We start from the raw sequence: 23305 nt of genomic DNA, 5'->3' as shown, positions 1-23305 counted from the left end.
AAACACGGTACGTCACACAAATACATACACGACTACTTGTAAATGCCCCAAGTGTGAGAATTGAGTCAGTCCATCACTCTGAATCCTCTCATGTAAAATCTTTTGCATGTTTTCTCTTTGACCTCACGGGAAGCACGAATGAGACGGACAGCTGAACATGACAGCGACACTGCATCATGAAGCCCAGCGTGATTATGTGTGTGTGTGTGTGTTTCTAGTTCGAGTTACATCATCACACCTCGGCTTCACTTACATCTGAGGAGAGTTTTCATCACCGTTGAGGTACATGTCATTCTGTCTCCGAGACACACAACATACTCGACACCGTATCAACTGACATGGTGAGCTAGCTTCAAGACTTTTACTATTTTAGGAGACTTTAAATATATACAGTTTAAATAGAGTCAAAGAGAGCAAACAAATAAAACTGGAATGTACTTCATGAATTGAAAATACATTTTAAAATGATTCCTTTTGGATAAAAGAGAATGGAGGGTACTTTTTCTCGTCTGGTCTCACACATACAATTTAAAAACCATGTCATCGATTTGAGGCTTTCTACTCGGACAGCCTGTCCACTGTTATTACACTTAATTACCCGATTCGGGCTGGAATGGCTAGTTAACCCAGAAACTCTTTTCACAGCTGGATGAGCTAATGAAGTCCAACACACAATGACCTGATCGTCAGGAGATCTCTTTTGGCTTAACCACACAACGCTAACAGTTCATGAGTGTGTAGTTTGGCACAAATCTGAACTGAGGTGACCATCATACATGTGACCTGACAATGCAGTGTTACAGTCAAGACCGATACAAGAGTGTATCGAGTCCAAGATGACGCACAGCCTCTCCCTTCTTCACTCAGGACACCAGCCCTTTTGTCTGTGTAAATAGTGATGCGTAGCCACCACTCCTTGGACAAAAGGCACCCAGCTCCTTTTGTCTTTGTGAATTGTGACACCTAGACTCAAACATTGCACCTGAATGCAAGATCCTGCGGGACACGACAGGTGTGGGGCAGTCAGAGGCAACCTGATGGGCGTGTCCTTGATCAGATAAAGGGATGTGAAAGGAGGCCAATCAGGTATATGATGGGTGTCTCCTTGAGCAGACAAAGGAGATGCCCCTCAGGTATAAATATCTAGGTATACCCATATTCGGGGTCTTTCTTCATCTTGACCACTCGCGTGTTGACTGACCTTTTCTTTGCAAAGAAAATAAAAACCTTGTCGGCCGGCAGAAGTCTCAATTTCATTCTTCACCAGCAGCAGAGGAAAATTTCCACAACAAGGCCAAGTGAAGACCAAGACCAAGGTACTGTCAAGACAAGACCAAACAGTATATAGCCTACCAAGAAGCTCAGTTAAGAACTGAAGGAGCTTCTTGGATGTCTTCATGAAGATGTATTTGTTCTCTTTATGTCATTGTGTTTAAACTAATAAAACCATTTGGTGGTAAAAAGGAAGTGGAGGGTAAAACAAGGGGTGTAGTGGCCATTTTACCATTTAACTCCAAGTTTCCAGTCCGTAAGCTTAATTCAATCTTCTTGTGACAACCTGATGTTATCACGATGGAATAAGGCAAGGAAACTTGAACAATGATTTATTTCAATATTAACAACTTATGTACATAAAAGGTTTTGCAATCTGCAACTATCAGATGCCACTAAATCCTACACAATGCTTCTTTAAAACCCTACGTTATCTTACCCAATTATGTTATTAAATGTTGGGTTGATGATGCACGTGACAAGAACATATCTCTGGATCAGCTGTGAAGCTAAACTTGAAGCAGTCGAACCAGTAAAACCAATCTGCAACTATCAGATGCCACTAAATCCTACACAAGGCTTCTTTAAAACCCTACGTTATCTTACCCAATTATGTTATTAAATGTTGGGTTGATGATGCACGTGACAAGAACATATCTCTGGATCAGCTGTAAAGCTAAACTTGAAGCAGTCGAACCAGTAAAACCAGAGACAGGACGAAAGAATGCGTGGAACTCGACAGGTGGAAGGGGGCACGGTGACTTAAAGAGTGTTTGTAAGGTAAAAAGAAATACTACTGAAGAAATGATAATCAATAGGAGAAAATATCAGAAAGGGGAAGAGAAATTTGAGGAAAAGCAGCAGCTGCACTTTTAAATCCACCTGTTCTCTCTTTCTAACACACACACACACACTGAAAATCACACCAGTCGCATTCCAAAAACAAAAACCCTCTCAAAAATTTACGAGGTGTTTGGTCATATGGTGAGTGTGTAGGCTAAATGTGTGCATGACTGAGACGTTGTTGCAGAGGGTTGAGGTACAAGGTCAAGGTCCATGTGTTTTTCAACTGAAGCAGCTTTTAGTTTCCACACTTTGATTCAAGTTCAGGTTGCAGCTAAGCTCAACTTTCCTAAACTGGAACAGAAGAATCTCAACCTCGGTTCTGTCTATAAATCTTCCCTAACACTGGCATCATCTACTAGTAATCAAGACAGCATTATTAAAATATTTTTCTTTAAGAACATGGATCAAATTATGATGTGTAATGTGTAAAATGGTCACTTGAAAATCATCTCACAACTGTGCAGTTCCTCTCAAAGCTACAGGGCATTTTAGCGCCTTTAAGCACATTGTTTTGGTCTTACAATATATTTACAGTTTTACACTGTCTCTGCTAGATGTGTAACTATTGTAGATAGATAGAAACAACATATTTGATAACCCATTAGCTACAGTTACTATTTGATAAAGTTAGATGATACGTTAGGAAAGTAAATTAATTCTTGCTTGAAGACAAACGTTAAAATGACAGCAGTACAGTTAACGTTAGATTGCAAGATTGATCACATCCGCTGTGTTTTACTATCTAAACTATCTAAATAATTGTGTCCAATATGTGCATGGTACTGTGTTTGCTAGCGTTATAATATGTTAATATGGCCCAATCCCTCCAGATTTTCACTGTCCATTGACTTTTCTGTTTCTGTGATCAAAGAAGCAGTGAAATCATACAATTTGTAAGATTCCCTACAACTTTCTACAACTTGCAACCTTGAACCCACTCGTACATTTAAATCCTCACCCATGAGCACATCTGAGAATTATGGTCGCCATGTAAATATGCAAGGAAGGAAGGAAAATATACAAATATTTGTACATGTAATGGACAGAGTGTGGGTGTGAAAGACTTGTAATTTGCTTATGAAGACTTGAGTTTGACTTGAGGATTTTCTAACTAGAAAAGGTGACAGAGCTCTTGTACACAGAAGACTGCTGTTGGCTTTGTGTTATCTACCGACAGCAAATGAATGGCTTCTTTTGTTATTCTCTAACATCGGACGTACGAAGAGGTTTAAATTTGCTGACAGTCTCAAAATGACAAGTCATCGTAACTTCAACCTTTGCCACCAATGTGTGTGTGATAGACAGAGAGATCATGGCCCAGGAGCCAAATGAAAAGCTCAAATATAGACAACAAGCTGTCACATGAATATAAATCATTAAGAAGTAATAACGAGGAACAGAAACACCCCAAAACTCTGCATGTATGTGTGGCTGTAAATCAGGCTTTAAATAAAATGTGTGTCAGCTGACAGCGCTGTGATAGAACCTGAAAATAGAGACATGAAGGTAAATCAAATTTACTCTCTCTCACGCACACGCATAAACACTCCTAAATCCAGCCGTCTAAATCCACAGCAACAGAGAGCTCAGAGCAAAGCCTTGCTTCAGACCAAAGCTATTTCACACCTTGGATAAAAAAACATCTCTCTAACACACACACACACACACCGTTGCTCTTTTCTTCTATCTTTCTTCCATCTCACTTGTTTATTGCTTAAATTTTGTCCCGGTCCCTTTCTTGATATCACTTTCCCGCCTTCCTTCCACTTTAGTACACTCGCAAAGTGTGAAGTCTTCTGGTCATCCCATCAAACCCATCCCATGCCTTGAAGTCCATAATGGCTTCAAGGGTAACAGACACGGTAATAAATACCTCCTCAGTGTCTTCCCTGTCCAATGAAAACTATTAAAAGCTCTTTTGGAATTACGGTTTCAGTTCTACCATTCAAGACTTTTTACTACCAAGGAAATAAGTCCAAAAAGTAATGTCAGACAAAATGCTAGTGCTTTTTTAGAAGACATCGTAATCTTTGGCAAGCTGAATCCCTGCACAACCTTAGATCTAAAGCCAAAACCCCACAAACATGATTTCAAACCCCACCAGTAGTGTTTTAGAAGCGTTTGGCCTGCCAGAGTTTGTTAACTTGGTCATTTTTTCTTGGTTTATGTGCTTCTAAATGATACAAATGTGCTATGTAGTTAAATAGTTTCACTTTTGGCAAGGGTGTTATATTCTGAAAATCGACTGGATTCTCTATGCCTTTTCTTCGTCTGACTTCCGGCCAGCTCCAGCTACTCTGTTCAGAATGACGATGGCTGCTCGCGGCATCCGTCAAAAAAGAACAAGAACTGCGTATTCACAGCCAAGCCGACCAGAGACACACTTCTGAGACCCTTCAGAAATGGACCAAGGTGCTCCTGGTGGGGTTTGAAGCATTGACTAGAACGGCCGCTGTTAGCTCCAGCAGCCACGACAGAATGCATTACGCACCTGTGCCATAAGATTCGATAAGATTCGCTCATCACAGCAGCTTGTATACACAAGGTGGATAAGAAATGACGCATAAATAAAATATATAGAAGAAAGTCATGAAGGTGTTAAAGAGTCTGACAGCTGTTGGAATGAAGGACCCGTGGTAGTACTCCTTCTTACATGGTGGATGGGTTTTGGCCTCTGTGAAAGTGGTGTGGCTTTCCAACTTTAATCGCTACTAAATGTATTGAATGAATGAATGAATGAATGAATGGACTGAATAGATGGTTGAATGAATCTCTTGGCAAAGAAAAATGCTGACCTAAACCAGGTCAAGCAAACTGAAATGAATTAAAACAGAAGATGCAGCTTGAAGGTTTTTAATGACGCAGCTCTTTGCGTGCACGGTTTCATCACGTGTTGCCATCAGCTGAAATTGAGCAACATGTGTTTGGCGGTTCTTTGTGCCCGGACGGTATGTATGACAGGCGTAGCTGAAGAAAACTCTTAAAGCCTTGGATTTAGACAGATGAGGCACCCACTCATACATACATAACAACTCATACATACAGTTGTCTTCTTGTTTTAGCTATAGGGTCAGCAGGGCTAGAAAAGGTTAATACCAGAGGACTATTTCACACTTGCTAATTGCTCCGTATGCACACATGGCCATACAACAATGTTCTCACTACATCCCTTAAGACAGACTGTGGAAAAAAAGACAAAATAATAAGCGTGCATCAGTTTTACACAGCTGACAGGTGTTTTCATCCTGCACAAAATTATACTTGAACTTCACATTTTACAATATTTGTACCATGTAGTTACAGTTTAGCTTCCAGGTGTAAATGTGGAACTGTGTGAACGTGATCAGGGCATTCCTGAAAAAGAGAGCAGTGCTCTCAGGGAAACCTCCCCCATGATTAAATTAACATTTTAAAAAAACACAACCACACAGATCCCACAACCAGATGTCACATCAAATCAGCTTTTCTCTTCCTAAGTGAAATCATGTCGCTAAATTAAACAAGTTAAACAAACAAATTTGTTTTGTTTTTTTCAATTTGAATTTTGATCACCACAAATGACTGGCTTGGTTTTTCATAGGCGTCCCGCTGCACTGAAGTGTGAATAAATAAAGTGAGTTGCATGCACTGTTGTATCACTCTTGCACACAGACAAAAACACAAAGATTTTTGTCCTCACCGGTGTGCAGGCTTGATGTTGTTGTTACTCTTTGAGATGGGTTCGGTTTTACCCGTAGCAGAGTTACGGGCGCCGGTGTTGATCTTCGGCGTTTTTGGTTGACCCGCATCCGCTGAGCCCTGTTGCAGAGAACCCCGGGGCTTTTTTTCCTCCAGCATGGCCAAAAGTAGACATACAAATACATTCACACAGACATATACGCCGTACACACTTTCTTAATGACTTTAATCGCACACGTACATACAAGTGTCTGATTTTTAGGTCCAAAAAGATAAATCCCCAAAATTAAGAAGCAAAAAGTGAAGTGTAATCCTATTTTGTTTGATTTATTTCCATGTTTAAATAAAAAAAAAGGATAATTTTCTTTAAAAAAAATAAACATAAGTTTCATGTACGTAATCCTGAGGTAATAAATCCACCTGCAGTTCTGGAAAACCAAAGGAATGGATCCTCTTTCACAGCGTCATTGCATCATCCAGTTTTAACACTGGATAAAAAGTTAAAACGAAATAAACTAAGTCTGCAAATATTCCCAGTTCCCCAAAAAACCTCTGATATTCCCGTATTCGGGTATTTCAGGCGTCCCAGAAAAAAAAACGGGTTCCGGATATCGAGCGTTTCGGATTTCTGAGGGCTTAAATCATTAGTGGCTCAGCGGGATTTGAGCTGCCAGAGACTGAAAGACGAATCAGAGACAAACACTGCACGGCACTTCGCCCGTCCCTCTGAGCCAGCAGCTGGAGAGGGGTGGACGAGGAAGAGAGAGAGAGGCGAGCGAGAAGGAGAGTCTTAAGGGCAAAAAAGAGAGAGAGAAAGAAAGAGGGGAGAGTCGTCTACAAATAAAAGGAGGGTCACAAAATACCACTAGCAAGCTCTAAAGATCTGAACATGGAAGCTGTTGGTGGAAATTTGATGGGACCCATGTTCAAACTCAACTCCAGCATTCTGGTTCTCCAACTGTGGTACAAGTACCACTGGTGGTCTGCAAATTTTTAAATTATTATTGTTTTTTAATTAAGAATTAGAATGAAAATATGTAAAACTATTAGATCCTGTAATATTTAGTTTAAATATAATCCTGCTTCATAGTCACGTCACGTTCATGATGGTAGCACGCATCCGTGACAAGCTAAAATGCGTAAAGTGTGAGGTGAAATGAATGGTACAAAAACTCTGTAATCATGGTTCCAAATGGGAAATACAAGGAAGACTATGGAAAAGTCTATTGCACTGGTTCTCAAAGTAAGGCACGTGTACCACTGATGGTACATGATCTCCCTCTGGTGGAACTTCGAGGAATCTTCTTAATATTCCCGAAATATTCTTTAAAAATGGGATCACTGGATTGTAATTTTAAATTTTAAAAAGGTTTTGCTTTACTTTTGACCAATTCATACATGAGTGTTTTAGCTGTCAGGGGTCACAAATGGGACCGACAGGAGGTCATTAATTATTCACAAAGTTTACCATGAAGAACAATTATTTTCTAGTATTGGTGATCTTTGTTTCTTAGATTTATAGATTGTGAAAGAAGAAGACACATCTGAGTCAGTGGAACTTGTTAAAAGTATTACTTTGTTTCACATTATACAAAACAAAAAAGTCCATCCACCTGAATAATATTGACATAAACATACAGTAGTAGTACATCAGTACAATGTAGTGCAACATGTTTCACAGTCAGCAGGTACTTACATTAATCAAGCCACAAGAGGGAAGCAACAGCTCTGATAATTCTGTACAGTCCAAAATAATCAACATCCACTGAATATATATGTACACGAGACGCCGACAGCTTTTTTCTAACGCGTCAGCCCAATTCAGTTTGATTCAAATGAGACGGATGTGAATTAAAAAGTGACGAGACAAATAAATAAATCTTTCGCCGTGCGACAGGTAAAACTGCCCTTTTGGGTTTTAGTTAAAAAGCATTTAGCAGAATGTGAAGAGAGTTCTGAGAACACGTTAGGTTGTGATATTTTTGCTTATTTCCAGTTCGGTTTAGAAGATCAATGGACAAGTTATTATTTACGGCACATTCAGACAGATTCAGGCGCTGCGGTGAATCACCACAGGGTTGTCAGGTGGTGTGCGGGGCTGCTGGACGGGGGTGTTTATTTATTTTTCGATGCTGGCGCTCTCTCACTCACATTAACTGTCCATGTTGCTCAACCACCGTTCTTTCGCTCAAACTATCAGATGCAAATTAGACTTCTTCATGTCTCTATTTTGCTGCTTAAATTGTGAGTCGGACTCACTACCTGGATAGTCTCAGTCTCAGAGACATTTCAGACTGACTGTGGAGGTTTGACCGGTTCGATTGGTGGCCATAGAGTGACGTTGGGGTGCGTTTTCATCCAACTTGGCTTTAGCCAAAATGCACCAGCCCCACTGTGTTTTCACTATAGCACCGGATTCTGTCTGAACGCTGGCCAGAGCTTCATTTTCAAAAGTAAATAAAATGAAATGCCTTTAAATCCTTGTGTGATCTGAACGCTGACATGCTACTCGACCAACTTTGAAAAAAAAAAAAAAAAAAGTAAAGAAAATAATGCTGCTAATGCCCGCCTATTGATTTAACTTCACCATGTACATCCTTTATTGCCTTAAACTACATTTCCCTCACCATATTCTGCACGTTATCGAGCACGTTTTAAATAACATCTTGTCAAATAAGCACATAAACTCTCCTCAGAGGGAATGGAAAGCCTTCTTGCGAGAACTGAACATTTACAGCAGTTAAATTAAGCGTTTAATCGGAATAATCTGAGCATGTAATTCAATGAATAATGTCCCTAAAACAAAAGCATGTGGTTCCTTGCATTTAAATTATATGGTTATTGAGATATGGTTATGAGAAGCTCCAGAGAAACTGTTCAATTCAAATTTAAATACTGATTTGATTGACGAGTTCGACAAAATAAATAAGCTCAAATGTGAAATGGACTGTTCAAGTGAATTGGAAAATACGCTAAGCTAAGACAACTGCTGCATATTTACCATACAGATATGAGAGTGGTATCAGATCTTAGTTTTTATCATTGTGACAGCAGAAATGTAGAATTTCAATTGTTACTTTGGTTTTCAGTAAAAGTCGTCTAGTCTTGTTTCTTCTTTCCAACCTGCTCAGTTTGATTAGGATTAATTGTTGTTTTTTTTCTTATTTGGTATTTGGATTATATAACTTAAACGCAGACTAAAACACCTCCTCTGCCGTATTCATCCTTCAACTGATCTTGAATCTATAATTTCAGTTCTCTACAGGATTCTTTATAATTCTGGGGCTCAAAAATGACGTTGTTGTGATGTTTGTTCATGAAGTAGCACCATCGGGCTTTGAAACAACACATTAATCCAACATAGAAGAAAAATATCAGGTCAAAACCAGCTTTTTTTTTTGCTTTTTTTTTAGTCCAGCTAATCCATATTTGTCTCCATCCATCCTCCAACCATCCCCAGTTTGAGATGGTGAAAACGACAAAGGAAACTTTTTGACTGAATTAAATTGGCAGCTCGTATTTATGGTTAATCCCATTTGACTTGAAAGCAAAGTTTTATTTTTAATATCTCAAATACATCTGTTCATCTCTATCCTTTCAGCGTTTGTTAATTTCATCCTTTCTTCTCTGTGAATTTGGAGATTCTTCAGCGTCTTTGCTTCCTCCGCTAACCCTCTCACCTTGCTTTCTTTCCTCACTTACTCTCTCTCTCTCTCTCTATGTGACGTTGGATATGGGGTCGCTGATTTTCAGACACCTCCAGTAGATGGCTCTTGCCATGGCGAACAGAACGAGCAGGATCAGCAGCACCCACGAAACGTAGATCCCTTTGGAGTTCTGGGCGGGTTTCCACGTACCAGCCTGAAGGCAGAGACACAGATGGAAGATGTTATTTTAAAGTAGTAATATCCAACCTGAAGAGAGGATGATAATAACTATTCTTATATTATGACTTCTACCTGAATTTTGCTGTTTTAGTCTTGTAAAATATTAAAAAAAGAATCAAATGAAACAATCACTCCTTGAATGTTCAGGTGAACCTCAGATGTGGGTAACACATCGTTTATTTCCGAACTCAGGGTGTAAGGATAGAGTCTGTTAGACTTCACCGGACTTATCTATGAAGTTTTGCGTGTTTATGACAGATTATCTTGTAGATTCATATTTTACCTTAACAACGATGACCATATCTCTGACAGTCATTTGATGCTGGTAGACGGCAGCTCATGAGCCATGAGCACAAAGGAGAGGCTACAGAAGTCAAGAGGGTAGTGAGCGTGATAAAACTGCTGCTTGTTTGGCGTTGATGCGCACTGATGGAGGTGAACATAAACTGATGCATATCAGCTCGTCTAAACTTTGCCATTGTGTGGGAGCTTGCGTAGAAGATGCTTACACAGTAAGCGAGGTTGTTTTGACACACGGCTGTGCTTTCTTTTCCTGATAGGGTGTAAACAGGTGGAAAAGTTCTACCATAAAATAATAAATAATAAAATAATATCACCAATAATATCATCATATCAGGGGTTTTGGACCACAAGAAGAGGTTTTCAGAGTCGGGACATGGGCGAATGCTGGGCTGAGCGGAGCTGGTGTCATGCCAGAAAAGGAGCTGGGAAAGCGGGCAAGAGTAAATGTGGGACTGACTTTTAGTGGTTGGTGAGAGCTTGGTGAAATAAAAGGCTGAAAGACAGACGCTGAGCTGGGCTGACTGCTGTTGGACTAGTCAGTAATATTAGCTGGCTGCTATGTCTTGTGTTGTTGACCTTGCTTGATATTTGCCTGTTGCCACTCACCACAAGTCCTGCAGCAGAGGCGGCGAGGACAACGAACAGCAGGAAGCACAGTAGGCTTCTCCTCCTGGGGTACCGCCGACCAATAGAAGAGCTGGATATAAAAGACAGAACATATTTAATAGTTGTAGTTTGTGGGACTGTTTTCTCAAGAAACAAGCAGGAAAAGGTTTACATATCTTGGAGGTACTTACACTTTTCGGCAGTGTGGACATCGGGCCAAGGTTCGGTCTGAAAACTCTGTCCACTGGAAGACAGAGAGAGAGAGAGGAAGTGTGAATATGAATCTTATGAATCACAGCACACACACATCAGCAAATAACACTGTAAGAACTGACTAAGAGATTCAAACTAAAATAATATGGAAGTGAAATTTGCACTGTCAGTTATACTGCTGTCATCAGTGTGTCCTACCAGGAATGTATTGGAGCAGTGTCCACAGATGATCCGGATGCCAACAGGCTGATGTTGTGGTTCAGGGCTGTCCCTGCCGATGTGGACCGGACCCAGGTTGATGATGCGTTTACTGGCAGAAAAAAAAAACATTTATAAGTTATCAAACTAAAATCTGGTGCTGCTTACACTTAAATTTCACATAAGAAAGGTGTCACTAACAATAACAAACCCACAAAGAAGCGTTACACAACTCAGCTTTTGAGCTCCTTTGAGCGTTTTAGTGTCTTTCAGCTCATTGTTTTGATTTTTTTTTTTACTTTGGTTCACTCTCTCAGCTCTAATAAACTTCATACCTAGCACCAAGCGACAGACATACAAAGTTAGAAACTACGATTTATCAACTAAAGAGGTAGATATTGTTCTCAGGAGCTGGTGGAGACCAAAAAACTAGAGCTAAAAGAGAGCAAATATTGAATTAGATTTGCCACATGGACAGAGACAAGACTTTGAATGAATACTAATATTGCACTGTATCTTTATAACGTGATCAATGTTGTGTTTATAGCTTGTTTCTGTTGACCTGAAGAGGCCAAAATAATTATTAAATGCATCAAAACAAAGAAAATAGTATAATTCTCAATGTAAAGTATTGAAAAAAAGCCCTATAGATTTCTATTTTTCTATTATATTTGACTGAATTGAAAAAAACAGATCAAGATAACATTTCCCTGTATGATTCTGGTAAGACACTGACAGCACCAGCTGCAAGCATATTTGAATTTTGACTTTTAATGATATATTTTACAATGACAACAGCAACTCAGGTGATCTGTGATGACTTATATAAGTAAACAAGTCAAATCCAGCTGACTCTTTCAGATCTGTCACACGATTCAATTTGTCACTTCCAAACTAGCATCCACAATTGACACAAGATTGTGATTCGACCGGTTTAAACAAGGAAGCTCTCCTTCATTGTTGCTTTAAGAGAGATGGAGGCTGATAAGATGTTTTATTTTCTGGTTCAGCTCAAAGAATAAGGAAAAAAAAATCCTCAGGGCACCTGTATGATTTCTAAAGTACCCCCTTCATGCTATCTCATCTATGCTGCACGGCTTCTTGTGCACAGATGGATCACATCCCACACTTTCTCTGGTCTCACCAATATGGTCTTGGACAGGCGATCCTCTGCGACGTGACTTTGCAGATCAGCAGACAGTTACATGGACAGCGGACGTACTTCTTTCCAACCGGAGCGTTCTTTATGGGCTACAGAGAGAGGGATAGAGACACAAAGGAAAGAAGAATGAGGAAACTAAACAACAGGTTTTTTCAGTTTTCAGGTTTTCCTCATTTTGGGGTTCTGAAATAGTTCCCGACTGTCCAGTTTTGTTTTCATCAGCAGAAATTCTCAGATGAGATGGCAGAAAGACTTCCTGAGACAGGAAATTTGAGACACTGTCAATGTCTGCTTGGTGAAACACGACACTCATGTACATGTAAGTGAGCCAGAGTAGTTTTTAAAGGGTCAGAGGTCAAATGCACCAGTCCGGTTTCCTGTAAAACGACTCGTCTTCAGCCTAATCCATTTCTGCATGACTCACCGTAGCTTCGTTGCAGATGCCGCATTTCACCACGTGCTGATGCATTTTGCCCTCCACGGATATGGCACTCTGACAGACCCGGCAGCTGATGACCGGAGCGCTGCTGCTGTCCGGGCTGCCCTGCGGCGAGTACGGGGGTGGAGGGTCGCCTGGGACCAGCGAGCTGGGGAACGGGGCAAAACCTGGAGAGAGGGACGGAGGAGGAGAGTGTTTGGTTACAGATAACTGTTAATATGAAGCCCGATTTACATACAGATGAATAAACTTTTAAGTAACACAGGTGTATCAAATCAATGACTCACTCTAGTGAAACAATCCTAGGTGTTTGGCTAAGATCTGGTTGCATTATTCTTTTAGTCACTGCTTGTTGATTTTTAACCACTGGATCGCAACAGGCTTGGCACAAAGTTTTTTTGGTGTGTTCTTCACACGGCTTTATATCGTTTCGACCACTAGACTTTGCTTAACTTGCTCAGAGTTGGTGATTTTTCATTGGTTAATGCGCTTCTACCGCGAGTGAGTAGACTACATAGTTTCTTTTACAACCGGCAGTTTGCACGGGGGTGGGTTTTTTTTAATGCCGTTCGACACTGCAAACTGGTTTCTGATTGGTATGCAGTAATGGTGATTTAGATACACATATTTTGAATACATTTTAATATACTGTTTAAATATACTTTTGGCCTTGGGAACCGGTCGCGTTTTAAAAATTAAGTCTAATATTTGACTAAATCGAGTGAAAAAGTCACCAACATTGGTCTTTCTATGATTAATGTTTTGTTTTTTTAAGATATTTTTTTGGCCTTTTCAAGCTTTATTTTCGATTATTTTGAAGACTGACGTGGGGAGAGAGAGATGGGGAACGACACATGGGAAAGAGCCACAGGTCGGACTCGAACCCTGGGTTGTCCTAAGCGTGTATGAACTCATCTCAAAGCTTTGCACATCAGTTGTTTTTTTTCCACTGTACTGTGCCTATCAAAACAACAGTAATGCTGATTCACCTCCGTCATGTCTTCATTTCCTCCATCAACCACTAACTATCAGACTATCTGCTCACAGTGAGGCGTGGGTCAGTCGGCAGATACCGTGAAACAGTTCTATCAATTGCAAAGTGGCGTTATCAGCGAGGGACACACCCCAAAAAGGCCAGACTTTATCACGGGTAACAAAGGAAGATAAATAAAACAGATCATGCAAGCAGGAAGATCAAATACAGAGTGACTCATCATCTTTTGGCAACCTTTTTAAGTCTATTAAAACATCAGGAAGTGGTAGTCACAAGTTTTCTCTCTTTTTTACAACATCTAAAAAGATCTAAATGTATTTTATTTTAAAGAAAAGCAGCAAATCTTCACATTTGAGGAGGTGTAGCGGCTAAATGTTGGTGTTTTTTTGTTTTTTTACCTGATGAATGACACAAAAATCATCTCAGGCTTGAGTTGAATAACAGATAAAAGCCTTGTTTGAACTTTGACCTTGACGTCACGATGCCCAAACAACCAAAACAAACATTTTAAATCACCAAAACCTCCATTAAATAACGTGTGTGTACATTTGAGAACACTAATACCACATCAAGGCAGCCTTAAATGTTGATAAGCTCTATTAATAACACGTATAAAAAGGTGTGTACAGCGAGTTTTAGTGGTTTAAACTTCTATTGTGTACGTGCATTCTAACTGACGCTTTGTTTACAAGTTCCCGCCTAAATCTTTCAGCCGTTATAAAACGTTTAAACGTGTCAGTGTGGAGCCAGGTGACATACTCTGTGGTTTGGACACATATCCGTGCGGAGAGTAGCCGTTTGTGCCGTCGTGCTGCTCGGACAGCAGCAGCGGCGACCGTTCCCCGTCCGCCATCGAGCTTTCTCGGGCCTCGAAAGCGGGTTCTCCGAAGAGTCGTCGTCGTCGTCGTCGTCGCGGCGGCGGAGAGTTCTCGAAGAGTCGACGCGGCGGTCACACACACCTACACAGAGCCGGTCAGCACGCTCCGTTTGGCGGCTTTTGACATCCACATGACACGGCGAGATGAAACGACCCAAAGGCGGAAGCGAAAATAACAAAAACATCCGTCACATGACACGTGTGATCTGAGTCACGGCTGTGATGGACAGCGCGCTCGACCAATCAACGAGCTTTCTTTGGGGAGGGTGGGCGGGTTTAAAAAGGCGACGTCAGTTTTGACAGTTGGGGCCGCGTCCGAATACTAATAACGCAAAGCGTCCTTTACTTTTTTACCTAAGTAGAAATAATGTATGGGTGTATGCTCCCTTTAGCATATTTAGTATTTATTTTGATTTTAGCATATGTTTAATTTTATTTATTTTAGTACATTTTAATGTCTCAGGTATTTTTATTCTTATTTATTCTAGTTATTTTAACACTCACTAGTCACTTTAATGCTAGGATTTTATTGCACTGACTAGAAGCACTTTCAATCTCGTTGTACCTGTGACAATGACGATAAAGATCTATTCTATTCTATTCTATTCTAATAATACCACAGAGTAAAGATCTATTCTATTCTATTCTATTCTAATAATACCACAGAGTGAAAATGTACTTAACCCTAGAACACTAACGTCGGGTGATTTACACCCACACAATTCTTGTCATGTGATTAGTGTGGATGCCCAGAGGGCACACTATTGTTTTTTCACTGTGTTGCTGCTGTCTGACTTGCATGGATCCTTGGATAGCTTCAGGCTGCTCACTGATGTCATTAATGGTATGTTTGTTTCCCTCCTCCCGTCTATGGTTTATTCAAGAGGCATGTACTCAGGTGATTTTCACCAGGCAAGGCTCACATGTCCCAGGAATGGGTGGACCAAAGAACAAGTTCCCAGTTCCATTTTTTTTTTTTTTTTGTTTGGCAAAAGGATTACCTGATTTTTTACCTGCCTTTTTTAAAGGGTCCCCCATGGTACCTTTGTTTTTTATTTTTATGTGATACTGTATATTGGGAAATTAAAGAAGAGTACTACAATTTGGCATACAGTGTTGTACTTTTAAATAAATTGATGAAAACTGTATTTTATCCGGCATATTATATCGGGTAAAATATACCCAACGTTAGTGATGGTGTTTTGTAATTTTAACGTGAGTGTTCTAGGGTAGCAACATTGTGTAACTTTTCTACCATCTGGAACATATATTTCATATCATATGATATGATATAAACCAAACAGAAGAAGAGATGCTTTTTTTTAATCCCTTGAGGGGAAATCCTTTTTTCACTCATTTTTTGAAATACATACACATGTTTATCTACACATGGTTCACATGCAAATGTGGAGAGGGATGGTGGAGTGATGGGCAGCCACCCAGAGCAGCGTCCTAGGGTTTGGTGCCTTGCTCAAGTCTGCCTTGGCAGTGCCCAGGAGGTAAACTGGCACTTCCAGCTACCAGTCCACCACTATACTTTGTTCCATACTGGAGCTTAACCAGCCACCCTCCGGTTCCCAAGCCAAGTCTCTATGGACTTGAATTAATAATAATAATTTGTATTTTCTTATGTCATTTGAAACACAAACTATGTTTTACAGTACACCTTACCTGTCATATAAGTGATTGTTAAAATTAATGGAGTGATATGATGTAATGTATCACACTGTATCTCAACTCCCAATCGGACTAGGTCAAAAGTCATCAGTATGAAGTTTCGTGGTGAAAACAATGAGGAATCTAGCTACCTGTGTGACGGCTAAACTTTCCCCAAAAATTCCCCCCTCCCTTCAGGCTTTCCTCCAAAACCACTCCCAAACAAAAACTAGACTTTCAGAGTGCAACCTGTTGGCATTTGACACTGATGGAGACAAAGTTAAATGTAGACACGGAAACACAACCGAACAAGAATATAAACCCTTCAGTAAAAGTCAAGTTCATAATTAACATTAAGAATAACCAGCGTTACACCAATAAAACACACTGAAAAGTTACCAGATTTCAATGTTTCCTGTAAGTAATAATTCACGGATCACTTGATTTTATCAGGTTTTTAAAGGCATCACCTTGGAGCAGACATATTCTATTCTATATATTATATTTGGACACCCTCTAAAAACGTGATGGCTTATTTATCAGATTTTCAGTGAATATGATTGTTAAGGGTTCATACCACATGTCTATTCAGACATCTAGTGGTTCATTGTTCATTGTTGAGATACAACTTACAGAGAAATCTCATCAGATAGCACATCATTCCCACACTAAAGATATGCTGTGTACAATTTCAACATGGATTTGAACATTTTCTTTGAGTGGTGGTGGATTGCTTAAGTCAGCTGCTCCTTCCTTGCACTCAGCCATTTGTCAGTTCTGATCATAATCTTGTTTCATCAACAGGTGACATTTCCTCATGCCCAGCGATTTTCTTTTTAATCAACCCAAACAATATTCTATGTGGAAGACGGGAGTACATGTGTCAGTGTTGGTACTAATTCACTGTCTTTGTGTGGAGAAACAAACACTTTCACTATGTCGCTCTCTCTGCTGCTGTTGCTGTTAGTGCTGTTGGTCTGCAGCACCCAGGCGTCTCATTTTTATGGAACAGTGATAACCTACTACCCAAAAGACACTAACGCAGATGGATCTGTCAGCGTATGTACATATTTGTTCTAATTAAACTCAGATTTCTGGGATGTATTAAGGGCTTGCAAATGCAAATACTGTACATGTCTTCAAAATAGTCTCTATTCCCAAATCATCATCCCACTAAACTAGTGTTTTGTATTAAAACTACAGGCAGTTCTTCATCTAAAACTGAACTTCCGACCATGCACAAGTAACGACACGTCGGAATGCCAATTAGGTTGTGAGGCTCCATCACTGCACAAGATAGATAGGGAGAGTAGCGATGAGTGGTGTCAGATGGTGTCCATCATCCCATCACGTTGGTTTCGCAGCAACGTTCAGCTGAAGTGAGTGCACCATGACAATTCAAAACATTTACATATACATTTAACTAAGGGCCAATAATGACATTTTTAAATTTTTAAATATTCTAAAGCCCTGGAAAGAAAACTTGCAACCACAGGTCATGAACTGATTAAAATCATGGTGTTAGCTCTGGTAGTTTCATGCAAAACAATGATTTATCAACATTCAGTATCTTGCAAATTAGCTGTACACACCTACAATATTTAAGTAGACTTGAATTCTATGTAGCACAAAAAAAAAAACTGACTTTCCCATGAACTTCCACCACAGCTTCACTCTACCTTTTACTTGGATTGATAACATTAAAAATGGCATCGTAGCTGCGAAAGCAGTGATTCTGTTGGAACTGAGGAACCGGTCAGACACCAGTCAAGTCAACAGCTCTCCCCAGACCACAATCTTACCAGCCGTAAGGTAAGCCTACTCACTGTTTCTATCTTTTTGTTAGTAATTATACACCTTATGGATTTTAATAATTTCATCTGTCACATTTTGACATCAATACCTGTATGTGGTCAAAAAAGCTGTGAAAAAAGTGTGAATTGTTGTTCAGTGAGAAGTAATATTATTCCCACATATATAAGACCTGGAAAAGGCAAACCCACATCAGCAAAGCGCCTTTATTTGAGAAACTATTCAAATGAAGGAATAATTTTATTTTCTTTGGTATTTTTTAGATGGGTAATATGTAAGTTGATGTCCAATGTCAAGATCACGATAAAGCAGCGTTGTGGTCTCCAAGATCGGTCTCGTTTTGAAGACCACTCTCAGGACCACCATTTTCTGAAGGTTTCGGTCTCATCTTAGAATTGACCCATTTCTACTCAGTCATGTCTCGGTTTCAGACAAAAAGAACCCTAGATTTTTTAAGAATGGTCAAGACCACAAGTATGGTGATATCTGTCTTGTCTTTGACTTGACCTCAACTCCTTTAAGCACCAAGTTTGTGCGGTTCTCCTGACTGAGTCGGAAATCAAACTTTGGGGTCGTTCTAGTTTTCTGACTTCATATGGTACGCCAATAATGTAATTTCTTGTTGAGCAACAAGGTCAATGTCAGGCCGGAACTCAAACAGGATTCAGAAGCAGAGGAGTCAGTGAGCAGTTTTATTAGGGAACAACAAAAAACCTCTAGACAGAGTGATATAACACAAAAGGCTATGAAAACCTAACCTAAACCTAAGTAAACAAAAAACACTCCTAAGGAAGAAAAACTATCGGTTTTGAAAAATTATCTAAATCCAAATCGCTCTCAAGGAGGAAAATCAAAAGGCTACAAAACTTTAACTTAAATCACTACTAGCAAAACTCTCCTGAAAGGTGGAGGCTTGACAATTCTATACACTAAAACCAAGAACAGAAAATCTCTCCAAGGGAGGCTGACAATAAGTTAACTAAACTAAACACTACGAACCAAACGCAAAACCAGAAAAGTTACAACGAAAAACTCACAAACATACATTGGGACTATGATCAGGACTGTGGCGCTGGCTTGGGTGAACGAACAGACAAAACACTTTGGGACAGGACAAAGCGAGACACGGAACCTTTATAGACACACACAGATGGGAACAGGTGGAGACAATCAGGAATCATGGCAACAGGTGATACACAAGGGAAGGGCAAGTGATCTGAAACGAGAGGGCAGGTACATTTCAAAATAAAACAGGAAATGACGAGACAGAACAAAAACCCAGCTTGACCTCACCGTGGTGTGACAGTCAAAAGCTAACTTCAAGACAGTGATATCAAAACCTTTTTTTTGTAAAGACATGACCTATCCTTTAGTTTTTATGTGAAAGAATGTATCAGGGTATTTTTTTTGATTTTTCATGTGGTTTCATCAACATATTGAAGCAGCTTAATCTAAAATATTTAATTAATAACAAACCTTCCCCTCAAGTTTATCATTAAACATTAAAACTCAATTATTACATCTTTGTATGACATCACCTTTGAGAGTCGATTGTTCAGACTCAGACTAGGTAATTTTGCTTGTGAAAATGAGGAACAAGTGAGTCATGTTACACACAGTGAGATGATCCAACCGAAAAATTCCACCCCGTTCAAGCCTCTCTCCAAAACCACTCTTTCTTCCTCTTTCTTTCAGAGTTCCTTCAAACTGTCAGAGAAATTTCAACCTGTTGGCATTTGACCCTGATGGAGACGAAGTTAAATGTAGATATGGAAACACAACAGAAGAATGTAACCAGTGCACACCACCATCTGTTCTCAGCCTCTCATCAGTGAGTGTCACTTGTAACTCTTATTTAAATTAATCTTGTACTTGAGAAAGTTAGTATTCTTTTCTAAAAGTTACTTATATAATTACATCTAATCAGTTAACAGAATTTTGACCTCATGTCCCCCTTCCTTTGTCCTTCTTTAGACTTGTACTCTGTCATTCAGCCCCACTAATAGCAGTAATGAAGGTCCATATGCTGTCCAGATGGTGATGGAGGACTTCCCCAGACAGCAAATCACCCTAATTCAAACCGACGGTTCACAAGTGGTGAAAACTATCAACGACCCTATCAGCAAAACATCTATCCAGTTTGTCTTAAGGGGTAAAATTTCCTGTTTTGGAAGCCTTGACTTAAAGCCACAAATTTCTATTAGAGGAGGACATGGTAGCCAAAATTGAGTCTGACATGTTTCTGTAGTAGCCTAGAACAAGTAAACACTGTCTGTGAATTGGGCCTTTTCATGTTTTGTGGCCCCCATAGTTTCTCCTTCACACACACGGAGAGCCAATGGTGATACCACATTGGTTACAAGTCATTGTCTGAGACCCATGGATGTCTGTACCAATGTTTGTTCCAGTACAATACAGTAGTAAAATACACGTCAAGCTATTTCACTGAAAAAGTGAAATATTTGACATGCTGGTGGAAGAGGAAATGTCAAGGGACTATTAAAGACTCGTTCTTTGGACATCATGAATATCTGTAATATAATGGCAATCCAACAGTTGCAGAGATGTTCTAGTCTAGACCAAAGTGGTCCTGCAACTGATTGATGTACAGACATAGCTTAACAGTAACCATAGAAAAGTTAGCTGAAATTGTTGCTTTTCTTATTGTCTAGTGGACCCTGTGGTACCATCCTGCACTGAAGGACTCTATCTGCCCAAGTTTCTGCCTCCAACCCCTGCCAACAGAGCTCAGCTGTACGCCCCTGTCAATCAGACCCTGGAGATCAGCATCAACGCAGAGGCAAATAATTCCACGTAAGTCAAAAAAAAAAAAAAAAAATTATATTGGGATCATGAAATATCACATGTCATTGATGCCCTACATATTTTAAGTTTTCAGCTTCACAAGGACTCCAACATTTATGCACAAGACAGGTTTTAAAAGAGTGCAACAAGTATAACAGAACCAAAAACTCAGTATGTTAAACATAACTAGAAGTGCATTCAAAAACAAAAGAAAACATGAAAAATGTCTTACAGTGCATTGTACATAAGACCCTGTTCATTTTAGATCATGTTGTTTCAGTGTAGAGTTATAAAGGCTGATTATGCAACAGCAAAACAAAAGAATCAGCAGCTGTAGAACCAGTGCCTAAAAGGAAACAACATTAAAAAGAAATCTGAGTCAGATGTCAGGTGATGGAAGAAATATTATTATTTATTTTTTATTTGTTACTGTTTGGGGGTGGGGAACCTTTTTTATGTGTTAACTAACCTGTCTTAGCCTTTTGTTCTTCTGTCTATTAAAGAATTTCTGAGCTGCTGTTTAGCGGGCCACACAATGCAAACAAGACTTCATCGGGAGCAGGACAATTCATCCTGAGATGGACACCGTCTGTGAACGAAGACGGAGAAAGCCACCCAATCTGTTTTGTTGTTCAGGCAATTTCCAAGTAAGTCACTTGTCTCATAAAGATAACCATATAAGAAGGTACATTGAACAAATGTAGAAACACATATAATTCAAAATTTAAACTGGATTTCCTGTGGCAAATGCCTGTGAAGGTTTTCAGTCATCCAAGTTATGTCTGAGAAGGGTTGAATCTGGGGCAGCTGAACTTAGCTGTAGATTGACCTCTCACCTAAGAGGCTTCTTCAGTTCTGACTGATTGTAGGGAAACCCAGGTATATAACCTTTGTGGATCATTAATAAGGCTATTGTTTCCACTTGGTTTGTTAGTGCTCCTCATTGTGATGACTGTTGTTCCAGTCGTTTAGGACACCTGAGTCTCCTGGGAAAGTCACCAGTCAGTCAGAACTGTGAAGACATTTCACTTCTCATCTAAGTCCAGTTGTCACAGTTTCAACCATTTTCAAAGTATTATGGCAATTTCCTTACAATCTTTAATGCATCCATGAAAGTAATATTTCCAGGAGGACAATGAGAGAAGAACATGTTTCCTAAATTTCCTAAAAGTACATTCTGTCTTTCTATCTTGAGATTTATGAAATAATTGTAATAATAATCATTTTGTAAATGTGATAATGTATTGATTTATTTCCACAGTTCAAGCAAGTATCACTCAGAGCTACGATGTGTCATTGTGACTGTTGGAAATGGTGAGTTGAACAATGATTTGTTTTTTAATGTTTTCACTTCCTTTACTGATTTTCTGCATTAATAAAGTTCACTTCACTTGTAGTTTATCTTTTGTTTTGACTCCGGTTTACAGACCCAACAACAACTACACCTACTCAACCAACAACACCAGTGGCTACAACCACTATTCCTTCAACAACAACTACAACCAGCACTATACTAACTACGACAGCAACACCAGCTACAACCATCAGTCCCTCCACCATGACTACACCACTTTCTACAACAACAATCTCCACTTCAATTACCACCACAGAGGCCACAACCCCTACAACACTACAAACTACAACAATCTCCCCAACAACAGCTACACCAACTACCACCACACCAGATACAACTATCACAACTACACCCCTAACTACAACAGTGTCCCCAACAACAGCTACACCAACTACCACCACCACAACTACAACAGCAGTCTCCCCAACAACAGCTGCACCAACTACCACCACACTAGCTACAACCATTACAACTACACCACTAACTACAACAGTCTCCACAACAACAGCTACATCACCGGCCACCACACCAGTTACAACCATCACAACTACACCCCTAACTACAACAGTCTCCCCAACAACAGCTGCACCAACTATCACCACACCAACTACACCACTAACTACAACAACAGTCTCCCCAACAACAGCTGCACCAACTACCACCACATTAGCTACAACCATCACAACTACACCCCTAACTACAACAGTGCCCCCAACAACAGCTGCACCAATTACCCCCACACAAGCTACAAACACCACAACTACACCACTAACTACAACAACAATCTCCCCAACAATAGCTGCACCAACTACCACCACATTAGCTACAACTACCTCTACAATACCACAAACTACATCTGTTTCTTCAACAACCACACCAACAACAATTCCACAACCAGTTACTACACCTGATGACACAACATCTTCCCCAACATCTGTAACCGAAGTCTTAAATTCAAGTGAGTAAGGCAAATCATGGTTGTTTTTCTTTTGTTTTTTTTTACCTATATAACCATCTCACTGTGCTTTTAGTTGTTGTAGTTCTGAAAATTAGGCTTTCCTCTTCATCTCCCCTGTCTGAGGATGAGCTGAGGACTACTGTCATACAACAGGTCAGTCTCTTCTTATGTAGTAAGAAATCCTGTGAAAGCATAAGAAAATCTCCGGTGGTCTTGAAATATAGCCACAGTATACAAGAGTATGC

At 39.8% G+C, this 23305-nt stretch overlaps 3 protein-coding genes across 8 annotated transcripts in view; 1 reads left to right on the top strand and 2 right to left on the bottom strand.

The window, feature by feature from the left end:
* Positions 1-6085, bottom strand: part of LOC104936243 (uncharacterized) — a 37368-nt gene extending 31283 nt beyond the window's left edge. For 2 of the 4 annotated variants that reach the window (XM_027287896.1, XM_027287897.1), the window contains exon 1: positions 5798-6071. In XM_027287896.1, coding sequence (XP_027143697.1) covers positions 5798-5955 — 158 coding nt within the window. In that variant the 5' untranslated portion in view covers positions 5956-6071. Of the gene's footprint in view, positions 1-5797 lie in introns of all 4 variants that reach the window. The other 2 variants (XM_027287899.1, XM_027287898.1) reach the window with 2 other exon arrangements.
* Positions 1279-23031, top strand: LOC113747623 (probable serine/threonine-protein kinase clkA). 3 transcript variants are annotated; one of them, XM_027287903.1, is made up of 4 exons: positions 1279-1316; positions 20616-20757; positions 21252-21395; positions 22010-23031. In XM_027287903.1, the coding sequence occupies exon 4, from the start codon at positions 22075-22077 to the stop codon at positions 23011-23013; it is 939 nt and encodes a 312-aa protein (XP_027143704.1). In that variant the 5' UTR covers positions 1279-1316; positions 20616-20757; positions 21252-21395; positions 22010-22074; the 3' UTR covers positions 23014-23031. The 3 variants fall into 3 exon arrangements, with proteins under 3 accessions (XP_027143704.1, XP_027143703.1, XP_027143705.1); XM_027287902.1 differs by lacking the exon at positions 1279-1316 and adding an exon at positions 20052-20095; XM_027287904.1 differs by lacking the exon at positions 1279-1316 and having other exon boundaries at positions 20545-20757.
* LOC104936244 (type I phosphatidylinositol 4,5-bisphosphate 4-phosphatase-B) lies at positions 7353-14711 on the bottom strand. Its single transcript, XM_019265697.2, has 7 exons — positions 14358-14711; positions 12590-12771; positions 12148-12254; positions 11004-11115; positions 10784-10836; positions 10593-10683; positions 7353-9657 (listed from the first exon to the last, which is right to left on the bottom strand). Exons 1-7 carry the CDS (start codon positions 14449-14451, stop codon positions 9514-9516), a joined length of 783 nt encoding a protein of 260 aa, XP_019121242.2. The 5' UTR covers positions 14452-14711; the 3' UTR covers positions 7353-9513.
* Positions 23032-23305: the final 274 nt, after the last annotated feature.

Source organism: Larimichthys crocea, chromosome XIV (genome assembly GCF_000972845.2).
Source record: "Larimichthys crocea isolate SSNF chromosome XIV, L_crocea_2.0, whole genome shotgun sequence".
NCBI lineage: Eukaryota > Metazoa > Chordata > Actinopteri > Sciaenidae > Larimichthys > Larimichthys crocea.
Note: the sequence above shows the minus strand (reverse complement) of the source record. Positions and strands in the feature narration are given on the sequence as shown.

Bases quoted from the DNA above. Each gene is read 5' to 3' on its own strand.
- LOC113747623 (XM_027287903.1), top strand. From the start codon at position 22,075: ATGATTTGTTTTTTAATGTTTTCACTTCCTTTACTGATTTTCTGCATT.
- LOC104936244 (XM_019265697.2), bottom strand. From the start codon at position 14,451: ATGGCGGACGGGGAACGGTCGCCGCTGCTGCTGTCCGAGCAGCACGAC. The intron at 11,116-12,147 runs GTGAGACCAGAG...TTTTTCTGCCAG, and splicing joins GCCTGTCCAAGACCATATTG to TAAACGCATCATCAACCTGG. The intron at 9,658-10,592 runs GTGAGTGGCAAC...CTCTGCCTTCAG, and splicing joins CCTCTGCTGCAGGACTTGTG to GCTGGTACGTGGAAACCCGC.